Here is a 16,683-nt window from a genome sequence, read left to right on the forward strand (position 1 = left end):
TGCGGTGTCTGCGTGTCCTATTAACGTTATTGAATGAGGAGACCATCAGATATTATTATACTGCAGTAATCAGAATAAATGAAAAGCACGTGTGTAAGGAAAGATGGCAGATCGCTGCATTAGCTTACCGAAGAGGAAGGTATGGAAGGAATACAGCGCAAACGCCACCGCTACCATGCGGCTTTCACTAGGTTAGATGACAACAAAGCCATTGACCAATCAGGTGGGGGAACGCTGCCCGAGTCAGCCAATCCCAGCGCATACGGCTACTGCCGGTTTGTTACACCGCCCGATAGTCCCGAGGGCGGGATCATGCTCGTCATTGCGGCCAATCACTGCACGCCCTCAGAAGCTGGGAGTGCAGTGATTGGCCGCAATGACGAGCATGATCCCGCCCACGGGACTATCGGGCGGTGTAACAAACCAGCAGTAGCCGTATGCGCTGGGATAGGCTGACTGAGGCAGCGCTCCCCCACCTGATTGGTCAATGGCTTTGCTGTCATCTAACCTAGTGAAAGCCGCATGGTAGCGGTGGCGTTTGCGCTGTATTCCTTCCATACCTTCCTCTTCGGTAAGCTAATGCAGCGATCTGCCATCTTTCCTTACACACGTGCTTTTCATTGTTGTTCTCTCACTCGGCGCTGGTTCAGCGCCCTTATTACTGCACCATATTAATATCTGGTGGTCTCCTCATTCACTAATGTTAATGGCAAACACAGACACCGCAAACAGGGGGACACAAGGACCCGGGGGGGGGGGCAGTGCATGACATAGAAGGACACCAGAGAACACGGGGACAGAGAATGACACAGCGGGGGACAGCAGAGGACACAGGGGGACAGATAAGGACACAGGGGGGGCAGCAGAGGACACAGGTGGACAGAGAACAACACAGGAGGACATAGAGGGACACCAGAGGACACAGGGGGACAGAGAATGACAGAGGAGGAGGGACACCAGAGGACACAGGGGGACAGATAATGACACAGGAGGACATAGAGGGACACCAGAGGACACAGGGGGACAGAGAAGGACACAGGGGGACAGAGAATGACACAGGAGGACAGAGAATGACACAGCAGAACACAGGGGGACAGAGAATGACACCGGAGAACACAGGGGGACAGAGAATGACACCAGAGGACACAGGGGGACAGAGAATGACACAAGGGGACACAGAATGACATAGGGGGACAGAGAATGACACAGGGGGACACCAGAGAACACGGGGACATAAGAGGACATGGGGACACCAGAGGACACAGGGACAGAGAAAGAATGACACAGGGAGACACCAGAGAACACATAAGGCGAGGGTGGAAGGGCCATAAGATGCCCTTGCACTACAGATGCACCAGGTTTAGTATATATAGTATATATATTTTTTCCCTGGATTTTGTCCTCTAAAAACAGGTGCGTCTTATAGTCCGGAGCGTCTTATAGTCCGAAAAATACGGTACATAGCATATGTATTGCCCTGTCCACGTTTTGATTTTAGTGATTTTTCTACAGTAAAAAAAAGAAAATCCTTCTTAGCATTTCCCTTTTTGTGTGACTATTTTGAAGCCAATTCTAATGTCATTTCCTCCCTTATTCTCCTCTGCCTGATTTGCCCGCCCTTAACTATAGAAAGTGCATTGTGTCAGTATGAGAAATATTGGCCAATCAAAAAAAAGGACAACCCAGCATGCCCTGCAACTTCCTTTTTGTTTACCAAATTTTGTGTGTGCCAAATAAGAGTCAGGTAAACTGGGGAAAGATCACATAACAAGAAAAGTAATAGTTATTTTAACTTTTGGATTGCCTGGTTTGCCTCCTTATTACTTGTTTACCAGATAAAAATAAAGAATTGATTTTTTATTTTATGCCCGACAGTTACTCTTTAATGTGCCCCGCTCCTGTGATCTGTTTTTGGCCTTGTATCACATCTATTTATATATGCGATTATTTATATGAAAATATTTCGATGTGATATTTACATTTTGCAAGACCTCAACAGACCAAGATTTAATTGGGCACATGAATATTGTTGAGTGGATACATGCCACTTCTTGCATGACTTTATCGTGAATATGATATTTTTGTATGCTCAGCTATGTCCTTTATTTGTGGCCTGGGATGGCCCGGCCTTGTTGTTAACCTATTTGTTGGCTTCAATAAAATTGATATTGTACAGTGCTGCCTTTTGCTTCATGCTTAATTCTGATAATATTATGTTAATATGAGGGGGATTCTTTTTCTTTGCAATTTTTATATGAGGGGGATTCTTTTTCTTTGCAATTTTTACAGACTGTGGGTTTTATTCGACCATTCTATTGGGGAGTTAAATATGCCAGGTGTAAGACATTTCATCAATTTTAGATGTGCAGGAGTTCCTCTTACTGCGCCTGCACAGGACGTGTTCGATGACATGAATGCGTATGAGGATACGAGTGGCAACGGCGCAGTGAACCTCCGACTGATCAGTAGAAATGGCAGAAGATCGGCAGAAACGAAAGTAAGCCACGGCAGTGGAACGGAGGATTGGTTTGGAACGCCGTGGGCACAGGACGGCTGCGGGGGGCTGGTCCAAACCCCAGGTAAGTGAGACTCTTGCTTTTTTGTTTTTTAGTTAGGGATCACTTTAAAAAGGAAAAACATTTAGAAAAAAAATAAAATTTCTTACCTATTTTCAGGGATTTGTTGAACCAGCGATCTTTCTTTATGTCTGGAATAGTAATCCTGGCACTGGGAACTTCTGTTAGCATCTTACATAGAAGTGCTGGGGAGAAAAGACATGAAGTAGAATGCATGAAGACGCTCATACAGTGGGGAGAAGCCAAGTTAACCTGAAGTGAGAGGAATATGGAGGCTGCCATATTGATTTCCTTTTAAAGAACAACAATTAGCCATACTATGCCAGGGGAAAAAAAAAAAACAACAAACAAACATACCATACTTGCTCTACTTGCATAACACATGTATTGCCCTGTACACCTATTGATTTCAGGGTATTTTATATAGTAAACTGGACAGAATTATGTCTATGGCAGGGGCCATCTTGGGTCCCAAAGGCTTCGGCATCCCCCCCCTCTCAGATCCTCTCCTCCCGCACTATTACTCAGCGAAGCGGAGGAGGAATAAAAGCAGTTCGCACAGAGACTCACCTCCATATGGTTCCACGAGCTGGAGTTTCCGTCTATACACTCTGCAGTACCGCCGGCGGTTCTGCAGAGTATAAAGACAGGAACTCCAGCTCGTGGAACCATATGGAGGTGAGTCTCTGTGCGCACTGCTTTTATTTTTCCCCACTTCACTGAGTAATAGTGCGGGGAGGAGATCCGAGGATGAATGCAGGGCGAGGGGTGCGGCAGGTGTGCAGAGAGGGGCACACAACAGGAGGGTACATTACAACTTCTCTTTTGCGGCCAGCGTACCAGAAAAGAGCCTGGCTGTATTGGGGACTAATAATAATAATAATAATAATAATAAAAAAAGTTAAATTGATTTTAAACTTCCCAATTGCCTTGTCAGCATCTTTTTGAGAATGGATTATGGATTTTATGCCTGACAGTTACTTTTTAAAGAAAACATCTGACTGGCAGCTGATATGTCCCTCGCTGCAGCTCCAGAGTCCCGGAATCCCCTTCGTTTCAGATGCCGACATCTACTGCGCCTGCGCCACTGTCAATCACTCTCACTTTTGTTCTGTGCAGGCGCAGAACACTCCAGACAATGTGAAACAGCCCTAAAACTTGTGAACAACCACTGCCACCTTGTGGTAAGCTGGAAAAACAACATGTGCTAACAATTGTAACTGAAGATACATTTTATTACACTGGCAAATGTGGATTCAAAAGCACTTTAAAAGCATATCTATGGCATTCAGTCACTCAGCAAGCACTGCTGGTGTACTTAATCCCTGTGAGCATCACATGACATCATTCCATGCACATTTTAATGAGACATATATACAGAGCGATGTCACATGACAGATGCACCTGCAAGAGGGGAGGAAGAGCAAAGCAGCGCTGAGTGTGCATCGCAAAACTCCAACACTATGGAACTTCCTACTTCCCCCATTAGGGCAGCCCCCTCCTTCAATATCTTCAAGAAGGCCCTCAAAACTCAGCTTTTCACTCTGGCCTACCACCCCTCACAAGCTTCTCTAAACCCCCAGCGGAAATCTGGTCCCCTACCTTCCGTGTCCTTACCTCTCCCTCTAGATTGTAAGCCTTTGGGCAGGGTCCTCCTCCTTTTGTGTCCTACCTGATCATGCACCTCCATTACTGTGCACCCATGCTATGCATCTGAGTGAACCTAACTTGCCTAATCTCCATGCTCCCCTCCAGTGACTGACTAAGCATTACCTTGTACTCATACTGTGCTGTGTGATCTCCATGCTCCCCTCCAGTGACTAAGCATTACCTTGTACTCATACTGTGCTGTGTGATCTCCATGCTCCATCCAGTGACTGACTAAGCATTACCTTGTACTCATACTGTGCTGTGTGATCTCCATGCTCCATCCAGTGACTAAGCATTACCTTGTACTCATACTGTGCTGTGTAATCTCCATGCTCCATCCAGTGACTAAGCATTACCTTGTACTCATACTGTGCTGTGTGATCTCCATGCTCCATCCAGTGACTAAGCATTACCTTGTACTCATACTGTGCTGTGTGATCTCCATGCTCCCCTCCAGTGACTAAGCATTACCTTGTACTCATACTGTGCTGTGTGATCTCCATGCTCCCCTCCAGTGACTAAGCATTACCTTGTACTCATACTGTGCTGTGTGATCTCCATGCTCCATCCAGTGACTAAGCATTACCTTGTACTCATACTGTGCTGTGTGATCTCCATGCTCCATCCAGTGACTGACTAAGCATTACCTTGTACTCATACTGTGCTGTGTGATCTCCATGCTCCCATCCAGTGACTAAGCATTACCTTGTACTCATACTGTGCTGTGTGATCTCCATGCTCCCATCCAGTGACTAAGCATTACCTTGTACTCATACTGTGCTGTGTGATCTCCATGCTCCATCCAGTGACTAAGCATTACCTTGTACTCATACTGTGCTGTGTGATCTCCATGCTCCCCTCCAGTGACTAAGCATTACCTTGTACTCATACTGTGCTGTGTGATCTCCATGCTCCATCCAGTGACTAAGCATTACCTTGTACTCATACTGTGCTGTGTGATCTCCATGCTCCCATCCAGTGACTAAGCATTACCTTGTACTCATACTGTGCTGTGTGATCTCCATGCCCCATCCAGTGACTAAGCATTACCTTGTACTCATACTGTGCTGTGTGATCTCCATGCTCCCCTCCAGTGACTAAGCATTACCTTGTACTCATACTGTGCTGTGTGATCTCCATGCCCCATCCAGTGACTAAGCATTACCTTGTACTCATACTGTGCTGTGTGATCTCCATGCTCCCCTCCAGTGACTAAGCATTACCTTGTACTCATACTGTGCTGTGTGATATCCATGCTCCCATCCAGTGACTAAGCATTACCTTGTACTCATACTGTGCTGCCTAATCTCCATGCTCCATCCAGTGACTAAGCATTACCTTGTACTCATACTGTGCTGTGTGATCTCCATGCTCCATCCAGTGACTAAGCATTACCTTGTACTCATACTGTGCTGTGTGATCTCCATGCTCCCATCCAGTGACTAAGCATTACCTTGTACTCATACTGTGCTGTGTGATCTCCATGCTCCCCTCCAGTGACTAAGCATTACCTTGTACTCATACTGTGCTGCGTGATCTGGTTTTCTTGTATTCCTGTATTGTCATATTGCTGTATGTCACCCATAAATATTGTCTGTAACCTTAACTAATGTCCAGTGCTGCATAATAGGCTTGCACGGCATCCAAGATGGATTACATCTACTGTAAGCCAGTAGAACTGCAAAATTAATCACCACAAAAGGAACACAGTATGGGCCCTTTCACACGGGCTGTTTATAGGCAGTGAAATGGCTGTCAACCTCTCACAACTGCTTGCTGCTGCCTGGTAACTGCTCATTGCTGCTTAGTAACTGCTTGGTGAGCACACAGATCAACTGCCCGTGTGAAAGGGCCTTAAAGGGAACTTGATGGTCTCTCTTACTGCAGATCAACAAGGTAACTTTACTGCTGTGCTTATTGTCATTTGCACAATGCCGTCATCAATTAAAGAGATGAACAGCCAAGCTAAACTGCCTGCTTGAAAGTACATGGGAAATATTTTCCATTCCTAACAAAAAATGAATGCAGTCAAGAAAGGGACCTATAGATAAAAGTAGCACATGGCCTTCTAAGTTAGCCAATAAATGGTATCAACCTGATTTAAAACTTCTTGCTGTTAAGGTGGCCATACACTCGCCCGATTCGCCGCCGTTTCGACAGCAGATTCGATCACTAGGATCGAATCTGCTGCAATCGTTCGCGCTACATGCCGAATTTCGATCCTTTTTGTCCGATCCCGTCGATCGCTCCGTGCGGAAAATTAGCGTCGATCGCCCGCGGGTAGGGAGCGCGTCGCTAGCGGCGTTCGAGTACCCGACGACCGACGCAATAGAGCCGCATTCATTACCTGCTCCGCCGGCACGACTACCCCCGGTCACCGCTGCTCCGTGTCCGCGCTAGTCTCCGGCATGCTTCAGTTCCTCCTGTCCGGCAGGAAGTTTAAACAGTAGAGTGCGCTCTACTGTTTAAATTTCCTGCTGGGCAGGAAGAAGTAAAGCATGCCGGGGCTGGAGACCAGAGAAAAGACGGAGCAGCGGTGACCGGGGGACTGGAGTTGCGCCGGCGGAGCAGGTAATGTATGCGGGCGGGCGGGAGCGGCGGCAGCACCACCACCACAACAGATTGTGAACGGTTTCAGGCTGAAACCGATTCACAATCTGTTTGCAGTAAAGGCAGCCATACGATCCCTCTCTGATCAGATTCGATCAGATAGGGATCTGTCAGTTGGTCGAATCTGATGGCAAATCGACCAGTGTATGGCTACCTTTACTGATGGCTAACACGGTACAATGTCCTACTGCTAGGTCTATGTAGGTATGTGTTTTGCACCCTAAAAGGAATACCTACACAGACCACATGCCTTCACTATTTGTCCATCAATCCTGCTGACACACACTACTGGAGGCATGGCGCAGAGGCAGACAACTTTCCACAGGTGGTCTGACCACCCACATACTGATTTACCCTGACTGGCTGAAAACTATTTCTAGGGAGAACACTGCACTGGTCAGTTTACACATGCCAAAACATAAGGAAAAGAAAAAACAAAAAGCAAGAAATGCAATTACCCAGAGGTGCTGCGTCAATCTTTTTCCATGGGTTGAGGTAGTGTTTAGACTCTTTCCAGTCACAGTACTCTTGACAGGCATCATTTGGCTGATCCCATGGTAGTTCTGTTTACAGAGACAGGAGATTGTATTATGGTCGGGCACACAGAAACACTATAGCCATCTTCTACTGGAAAAGCTGGCCAAGATGCATACATGAAAAAGGCTCCTGGAAAAAAGGGCGAAGGGGATTACCACTATTAGAATATCGTTACAATTAGCAATACTCTACTGCTGGTTTCCATGGTAAAATATGAATAATGTTTACTGGTATTTTACTACAGCCAAACCTAACCCTACTCTCACACAGAACCCATCTATCGATGCCAAACCCAAGAACTTACCCTTGGTGGTGCCTAAACCTAAGTGACCCCCCCTCCCCCCCCCGGTGTCTAACCGTAAGACCCCCTCTGGTGATGCCTAAACCTACGATCCTCTTGGTGGTGCCTATAACTAAGAACCCCCCACCGGTGCCTAACCATAAGATCCCCCCTTCATGAACCTAAACCGACCTCGTCCTCAAACCCCCCTCTCTGCTGCAAAGCCGCAATATGCGGTAAGGTAGGCAAGTTTTGGAGACAGGAGGCGCCTGACACATCAGCGCCCAATAGCATCACTGGCACAGAGGGCTTGCAGAAATCCTAACTGCGGCATTGTATAGCGGGCAGTTCCCCTTCTCTGCAGAGTCAAGCTCTCACACATGGACAGACCATAAGTGCCAATTCCTCTATCCTCGATCTTTCATTTTCACAGGAAAGCCCATTACCCATCTGGTTCATCTAAACACAGGACTTTCTCTGATCTCGTGCCTCTCTACACTGACATGAAGCTCCTAGCTGTACATTGCTGGGAGAAACTAAATTGTACTGTATACTTGGTGAACAACCCCTCTTAACAACACATCTGCTTTGTAAAACGGACTGTGAGTGGCTGCCATTTCACCTTTTACTTCCCCTTGAAGTGTTATTCCATCCCTGCAGCTGTATTGCTGTTCAGCGAGTTAGATGCCATTTTCTGTTGTCATAGTTCAGTGTGTAAACGTAAACACCTTACCTCCAGCTAACATAGCAGTCAGTACGATCCCACAGGACCAAACGTCCACGGGCTCCGCATGAAAGTTTCTCAGCCTTATAAGCTCAGCTGCCACGTAGGGCAGTGTTCCACACATCTTATTCAGCAGACGCTCTCTGCCATTGTGCCTGAACACTGTCGCCAAGCCAAAATCTGAGATTTTCAAATGATCTGAAGAAATAACAAAAGTTGATAAAGAGGCCCTGTAGTGACATATAGTAGAACGCAGTAAATTATTCAGGATAGCCACTTTAGGCTGCTTTCACAGTAAGACGTTACAGGCGCACGTTAGTGCAGCCTGTAACGCAGCCCACCGCATAGCAATGAAAAAAATCAATGGGCTGTTCACAGTGCCCACGTTGCGTTACATTTTAACACTTCACGTTCTTTCAAAGTGCTGCATGCTGTGCGTTCTACGCGGCTAAGCCGCGTTAGACTGTTTCCACATGCTCAGTAGTATTGGAGGAGGATGTCTCCCCCTCCTCCTCCTCGGGCAGGCACATGGGCAATTAATATTCACTGCACGGTGTGACGTGCAGTGTTTACTTCCTGGAGCACCGCTCTGTGCGTCGATTGGCCGGCGGGACCACGTGATGCCGCATGCGTCCAAGAGTACGCATCACAGGACGTATGAAGAGCTGCTTAACGCGGCTCGATCTGACGTCCAGCTTCTACCACACTATGCGTTGCGTTAGGTGCACGTTATGCGACCTTAAGATAGCATCTAACGCAACGTCTTAGTGTGAAAGTAGCCTTAATGTTACTTTTCCCGGTTTCAGCATCAGAAACCCTTCCTATATCTATAGATTGCTGTATATTGGTATGTAACCCCTTCCTTCCAGTGTTTAGCCTAGGCTGTTTAACTATGTAGAAGTCTGCCACCCAGAGCATTCTGGGAGGCCAGTCATTTTCGCTGGCTTCGGAACGCTCATTAATCTAACATTCTGACAGGACTAAAGATGTCACCAGCAGTGATATATTTCAGAATGTAAATAAGGGAAGGAAAGGCTTTACAATGGGCAAACACTGACTTAATTTAGAAAGGAATATTGTAAAAAATAAGCAATTTTATTGATTATGTTCTCTACAGTTCCTCTTTAAAAGTGGAATTGCAGTTTGCATTTTGTTATATTTTAAAGAGACACTGAAGCGAAAAAAAATATATGATATACTGAATTGGTTGTGTACTATGAATAATTACTAGAAGATTAGCAGCAAAGAAAATATTCTCATACTTTTATTTTCAGGTATATAGTGTTTTTTCTAACATTGCATCCTCTATAATATGTGCAGATTACACAACACTCAGCATTCAAAATGATTCTTTCAGAGCAGTCTGTGAACTAATGACCTCTCCTCTGGCAGAGAAAAAGACATTTGTTTACTTACAGTTGAGATAATAAAAGTCAGATAACAGCCCTCTCCATGACTTTGAAAGTCGCAGAGATTAATGGCTTTTTTGCATAGAGATAACAACTGGAGTTTCTTAACTCTTCCTGTACTGGAAACAATTAGAGTGATGTATCTGATCTTAATGTTTTATTTCTTAGCTGTACTACACATACAAATCATAATATCATCATTTTTTTTTTCGCTTCAGTGTCTCTTTAAATTAGGCAGCAGAGGTGCACCAGAAAAACAAGTAAAATCAGGTCCAAAATACAAAAGTTACGCCATGCCACATTTACTACCTCTGTCATCCAGAAGCAGGTTCTCGGGCTTTATATCTCTGTGTGTAATCCCCAGGCCGTGAAGATATTCCTGAAAGAGATGAATTGGAAAATCACATTGTAACAAAGGAAATGACAGTAGTTATAAAGATAGATAATTCAAAGCAGGAGAATACTACGATGGCCTCTATTCACAATGAGTAGCATGCGGTAACGAAGTGTCAGAAAATTACTGACTGAAGTATGACCATGTCTACATTCACAAGGTTCTTTGCCTGAAATTACTATTCGCAGAAAAAGCGCTACAAAGAAAAAAAAAGTGATAAAAGTGAAATAATATGTTAGTAAAAATGTGTTATTTTAGAGGTAAACTCTGAAAAAAAAAAAAAAACCCATCCACACTTGCCGATTTTTTCGCGTTCAGCACTTCTATAGCACTAAACGCGGTCGCCGGAAAATCGCCAGAAAATGGTGCAGGATACAAATTTGCGTTTGGCGATTTGCGTTTATTGCGAGTACAGGCCCATAGGGTACTATTGCACTAGGGCTTTAAAAAGCACTAGTGCTTGAGCGTTTTGCGCAAAACACTTAAGTGTGAAGGAAACCAGAGCTCCTGAAAAGAAAACGTTTTATAGATACCTGGGGCTTCCTCCAGCCCCCATCCACAGGGATCACTCCCATGCCGCCGTCCTCCACTGCCTGCAGCTTCGGGAACCGGGTTTCGCCACTTCTGTCAGTCGCGGCCAGTCTGACGTAAGAGAAGTGCGCTGTTGGCGTATCTCTCCAGCAGCCACTGGATACGTAGAGGGTGCACTTCTCCTGCGTAGACTGGCTCCGACTGACAGAAGTGACAGGGCCTGGTACCGAAGCTGCAGACAGCGGAGGACAGCTGCGTTGGAGCGATACGTGTGGATGGGGCAGGAAGAAGCCCCAGGTATGTATAAAAAAACTTTCTTTTCAGGAGCTCTGCTACACTTTAAAGCACCTGGTGCCTTTTTTTACGTCACATCCAATTACATGTACGGTAGTCTAGAGCCTTTTGAGCTGTGTTTGCTGAACTTTTCCAGAGAAAACAATATTTTCTGCACTTTTACCAACTTATTAAACTATTACCACCTTTTTACCACACTTTTACCAACCATAAAGAGACACGGAAGAGAAAAAAAATTATATAAGGATTTGTATGTGTAGTACAACTAAGAAATAAAACATTAGGAGCAGAGACATAAGTCTAATATTCTTTCCAGTACAGGAAGAGTTAAGAAACTCCAGTTATCTATGCAAAAAAGCCATTGAGCTCCACAACTTTCAAAGTTGCAGAGAGCTCTGTCTTCTGAAGCTTGCTATCTCAACTGTCAGTCAAGGATTTTCTTTTTCTCTGCCAGAGGACAGGTCAACAGTTCACTGGCCTGCTCTATAAAAACATTTAGAATGCTGAGTAATGTGTAAACTGTACATATTAGTGAATGATGCAATGTTATTTATAAAAAAAAAAAAAAAAAAAATTAAAAAAAAAAAAATCACTATATAACTGAAAATAAAAATATGAGAATATTTTCTTCACTACTAATCTTCTAGTAATTATCCGTACTAGACAAAGACAAGACAAATAACATTTATATTGCGCTTTTCTCCTGGCGGACTCAAAGCGCCAGAGCTGCAGCCACTAGGACGCGCTCTATAGGCAGAAGCAGTGCTAGGGAAACTTGCCCAAGGTCTCCTACTGAATAGGTGCTGGCTTACTGATCAGGCAGAGCCGAGATTCGACTACACAACCAATTAATTATATCATAATTATAATTTTTTTTTGCTTCAGTGTCTGTTTAAGTCACACTTGTCAAAAATTAAAAAAAAAGTGACCGTTGGGGGATGGTAATTACTGCTGTCTGTAATTTTACGGTAAAGATTTGTGTAGTGAGCATTTATGGTGATTGAAGGCCAATGAAGAGATGTGAGTGATAAGTCACAGAGAAGCAGGTGAACAGTTTGATCAGCTGACAGATTTGCAGGGCTCCAGTTTTCTCTGATCATTTCCTACTTCAGCACATGACTGCAACCAGCAGACCAGAACCCTACAAAGTGATCACCTGATCAAACTCTTCTTCACAAGTCCTCATACACACAAGCTTCACCATTTAGTAAATAAAACGGAGATATAGCTTTAATAAGTTGTGTTATAGGGTGACGTTTGTCAACATTATTTGGCTTATCTCTCCTCCTGAAAGCATGTGCTTACTAAGTACCCCCCGCTATAATTATCACACATCACTTGTACCCCTTAAAGCGGAATAAAACCCAGCAATTCTTCTTTGCTCTAAAACAGGCTTTCTCAACCAGGGTTCCTTGAGGACTCTGCAGGGGTTCCTTGGCATTTTCCCCTATCGTGGGGGAAGTATAATAGAGCACACTATAATAGGTGGTAGTGTAACAAGAAGCACTAAATTGGGGGCTCAGGAGACAGTATAATGAGTGGCAGTGTAATAGGGAGTAGTGAAATAAACAGCTACACATACTTATAAAGAGCATGCTTCCTGCAGGGGTTCCTCGAGATCAAAACATTGTTTGCAGGGGTTCCTCGAGGTCCAAAAGTTATTTGCAGGGTTCCTCCAGGGTTAAAAGGTTGAGAAAGGCTGCTCTAAAACATTATTTACAGCATATTATACAGGGCTGTGGAGTCGGAGTTGGAGTCGGGGCAATTTTGGGCACCCAGAGTCGGAGTCGTGGTTTCAGAAACTGAGGAGTCAGGGTCACATTTTTGTACTAAATCCACTGCCCTGTAAAGTATTAGACTAAGGAGTCGGAGTCGAGGAGTCGGAGTCTGAGCAATTTTGGGTACCCGGAGTTGGAGTCGGAGTCGTGGTTTCAGAAACTGAGGAGTCTGAGTTGGAAGATTTTTGTACCGACTCCACAGCCCTGATATTATATACTTTTTTTTACTAGAACAGCATTCAAAGTGTTAAACACAGGACAGAAAAGCTTAATGCTGGGAAAGATGGAGGAATCCAAACTAGAGATAATGTATTTTGCTTTTAATCATATCAAGTGAGAAATGTAAACAAACACTTCTCTGACACGGCAGAGTCTCCTGAACAAAGACAGACAGTCAGAAAGTATTTCTGCTTATATTTCAGCATGAAATAAAAAGTTATAAATAGAATGCAAAGTCAGCTCTCAAAGCAAAAAAGTGTGTAATTTGGGAATTTGTAATTTCTAAATGAATAATACTTATGCACAAAAGCAAATATGATAACCGTATGGCATATAAAGTATAATAAATAAAATAAGTAGGAAAACGTGTTTTTATTGAATATTATGTCAGGGTTTTATAACGCTTTAACAAACAAGTGCATAGGCATAGCAAAGCATTCCCTTCTGTCCTTATAAACAGATTAAGTCTAATTTAGATCAGTTTTTCATTTTTTAGAAGTGGAAAATGCGTTAATCTTCATTAGAGCACACCTGAACTGAGAGGAAAATGGGGACGGACATTTATTTCCTTTTAAACAATACCAGTTGGAAGACACCTGATCTAAAATAAAATTGGCCTGAAGCACTTGCAAGCCACTAATTAAAGAGAGCCCGAGGTGGGCTCATGAAATAAAAAAAAAAGGCTACCTGATCTGCGGGGCTGAACGGATCAGGTGGCCTCTAAAACCGCCGCTCCTGTGGGCTGCAACACTTTCACTTTTGTGACCTCTGTCGATGAGAATGAGAGATTCATTCTCTCATTCACAGCATGCAGGGAGGCGGGGGAGCAGCAGGGGGCGAGGCCAGGGAGAGAGAGCTGCCCATTGGCAGCTCTGGAAACACTGCAGAAACTCCCCTGGTGGGCATTTTGAACAGGGAATCCCTCTCCTACATGTTTACCTCCGAGATGGCGACAAATATTGTCACTAATATCAGAGGGCAGAGAGCGGTGGTGGGGGACACAGAGGCATGTCATGAGGCAAAGAGCATGCCTCTGTGTCCCATCTGTCCCCCCCAAAAAAATCCTCAGGTTCTCTTTAAGGTTAACCTGTTCAGGACCGCGTCACAGCAATGGGCGTCGCGGTGGCAGCACCAGGACCGCCTAACGCTGATCGGCGTAAAGTCCTGGGGCTGGCTTTTGCAGTAGATCGCGCTCCACATCTCCACCTTCAAGCCTCCCAGCGGCGATCGCCGCTAGGAGATGGTTAGATGGCGAAACTCGTCTATTTAGTACGTACAGCGATGCGATCTAAGGCAGCGATCTACAAGGGACAGCTGTGTCACTCGGCTGTCCCCTCCAGAGGGGACAAAAGCGATCCACTGCGATAGGCTGAAGCCTATCACAGCCGATCTCGCTGATTGGCTGGCGGGAGGGGGGGGGGGGGGGTGGAGAGGGGAAAAAAAAAATAGTACAAAAATAAAGACATAAATATTTATAAACAAACAAACACCTAGGGTGTGGGTCAGACCCCATCAACAGAGAGCTCTGTTGGTGGGAAATCACTTGTGTGCGGAGTTGTGCGGCCCTGTAGCGAGCCCTTAAGCTGCAGTGGCCATTTTTGTGAAAAATGGCCTGGTCTTTGGGGGGAGGGAGGGGTAACGTGTGTGGTCTTGAAGAGGTTAATAACTAAAGAAAAACTGATTACTCGGGTCTAGCTGAAGCCTGTAATGCTGGGATACACGGTACGTTTCTGTACCGTGTATCGAGCAGCTGATGCCGGCAGCTGATAATATTCAGCTGGACCGATGACACAGCTCGATCCCCACCGGCGGACAATGGCAGGGAATCGAGAGGCTGATAAAGAAGCGCCGGCGGGGAAGAGCGGGATTCGATCCACGCGGCTAATCGGCCGCCGGATTGACCCGTGTATGCCCAGCATAATTCTTGATTGATAGAAAAAGGCTTCATACATTCTTTCATATGAAAAGAACAACAGGACTTCTGTAATATTTAAAAGTAAACAAATGAAAAATACATGTCAGATGAACAGCAAAGCATTCCTCACCACACCAGCAATCAGCTGCTGGAAGAACTTCTGTGCCTCATGTTCCGGCATTCCCACATCTGGCTCTGTAACAAATCACACAACAGCACATACATCAATTCACAGCCAAACCACTGGAAAAAACAAACATTTTATTTATACACAAAACTGACAATATTGGCGATATTAAAAAGGACCACTATCACAAAAATGATAAAATTAAAATACATCTACACACATACAAATTAGTATAGTTCTTCCAGAGCAAAATGAGCCATAAATTATTTTTCTCCAATGTTGCTGTCACTTACAGTAGGTTGCAGAAATCTTGACATTACCAGTTTTGGACTAGCCCATCTCCTCATGGGGGATTCTTAGGGTTTTGTTTAGTGTCAAAAGCATGTAATGAATGGCAGTTGCTCCGCCCAAATGCCACCAAAGTGTACAATGAGCAGGAAGGCTGGCCAGCATCATTGTATAAATCCTTTTGCAGGGAGTGCCTTTATTTAAAAAAAAAAAAAAAAAAAAAAAAGCCTTGCTGAGAAACCCCCATGAAGAGATGGACTAGTTCAAAACCCTTCGGTTCAGTCAGATTTCTACTATCTATTATAAGTGACAGCAACATAGGAAAAAAGTAATGTATGGCTCATTTTACTCTGGAAGAAGCGTACTTATTTCTATATGTATACATGTACTTTAAAATTTTTTAAAAATGTTTCGGGATAGTAGACCTTTAAAAGGATACCAGATGCTAATCAACCTACAGAAACAGGGGGGAGTATGCATATGCTGCCACCTCTCCTAATGCCCACCGCTCCCCCCATTCTCTCTGCCCCGCATTCTACCTAAATGCCCCTCCAGCAGCCTGTTCTGGGTCGGTGGCACTACTACGCAGGTGTTGGCCTGCTGCGCGCATCCTACAGGTACATGGCGATTTGATAGAATAAGTAGAGCAGACATGAGCTAAAATAGGGGGGAGGACCTTGCCCTTTTCAGCTTACAATATAGTGGGCAATGGGGTGAAACACTGACGAGACAAAGGGGCCAGAGGATGAGGCAGCCAGTCTCCACATCTCAAGGGGAGTCCAGAGGAGGGGTGGAGCTCATGAGAAGTCATGCATGTGAAAATGAGAGGTAATTCCTTTAAAGGACAGGAGGCTCCTCCCCCCCCCCCCCCCCCCTCACTTGATAGCTGGTTATTCGCCTGTCCCTCTTACTAGCAACCTTATCTTTGCGACTCTTGCACAGCATACCTACCCTATTTGCGCATTATTAGCACCTTATTCTACCCTTATAGTGCGCTTTTTTTAGCACGATTGGCACTTTACTTTAACTTATTTTTTAATATGCGCAATGATTTTTGACTTATGTGGTGAGGATTAGGCATATAGTTGTAATTGAACATACAGAGTGTCCACTGCGCAGAATTACTCTGGTTATTCATATGCCTAAGATGTACGCCCCTTATTAAAAGGTTAATTTTTCCATTGTATTGTATTAAACCCAGTGCAATTCCTCTTGGTGTTTTTAATGTTTTTTATTGTTGTTGAATTTTCCTAATAAAGCGATTGATTATAAATTGATATATATTTGGTAGTGTTGGTGCTTTTTGTATGGGGGGAATCTTTCCCTCTCTTTTGTATATAAACATGTTCAG

The 16,683-nt window shown here is 44.6% G+C and overlaps 1 protein-coding gene across 3 annotated transcripts in view; it reads right to left on the reverse strand.

Annotated features, from left to right (window-relative positions):
- Positions 1-16,683, reverse strand: part of CHEK1 (checkpoint kinase 1) — a 36,276-nt gene that overhangs the window by 10,976 nt on the left and 8,617 nt on the right. For all 3 annotated transcript variants that reach the window (XM_068242400.1, XM_068242398.1, XM_068242399.1), the window contains 5 exons: positions 15,048-15,112; positions 10,096-10,165; positions 8,387-8,575; positions 7,295-7,399; positions 2,666-2,761 (listed from right to left, as the gene is read on the reverse strand). In XM_068242400.1, the coding sequence (XP_068098501.1) occupies positions 2,666-2,761; positions 7,295-7,399; positions 8,387-8,575; positions 10,096-10,165; positions 15,048-15,112 (525 nt within the window). The remainder of the gene's footprint in view (positions 1-2,665; positions 2,762-7,294; positions 7,400-8,386; positions 8,576-10,095; positions 10,166-15,047; positions 15,113-16,683) is intronic.

The sequence above is a fragment of the Hyperolius riggenbachi genome, chromosome 6 (assembly GCF_040937935.1).
Source record: "Hyperolius riggenbachi isolate aHypRig1 chromosome 6, aHypRig1.pri, whole genome shotgun sequence".
Taxonomy (NCBI): Eukaryota; Metazoa; Chordata; class Amphibia; order Anura; family Hyperoliidae; genus Hyperolius; species Hyperolius riggenbachi.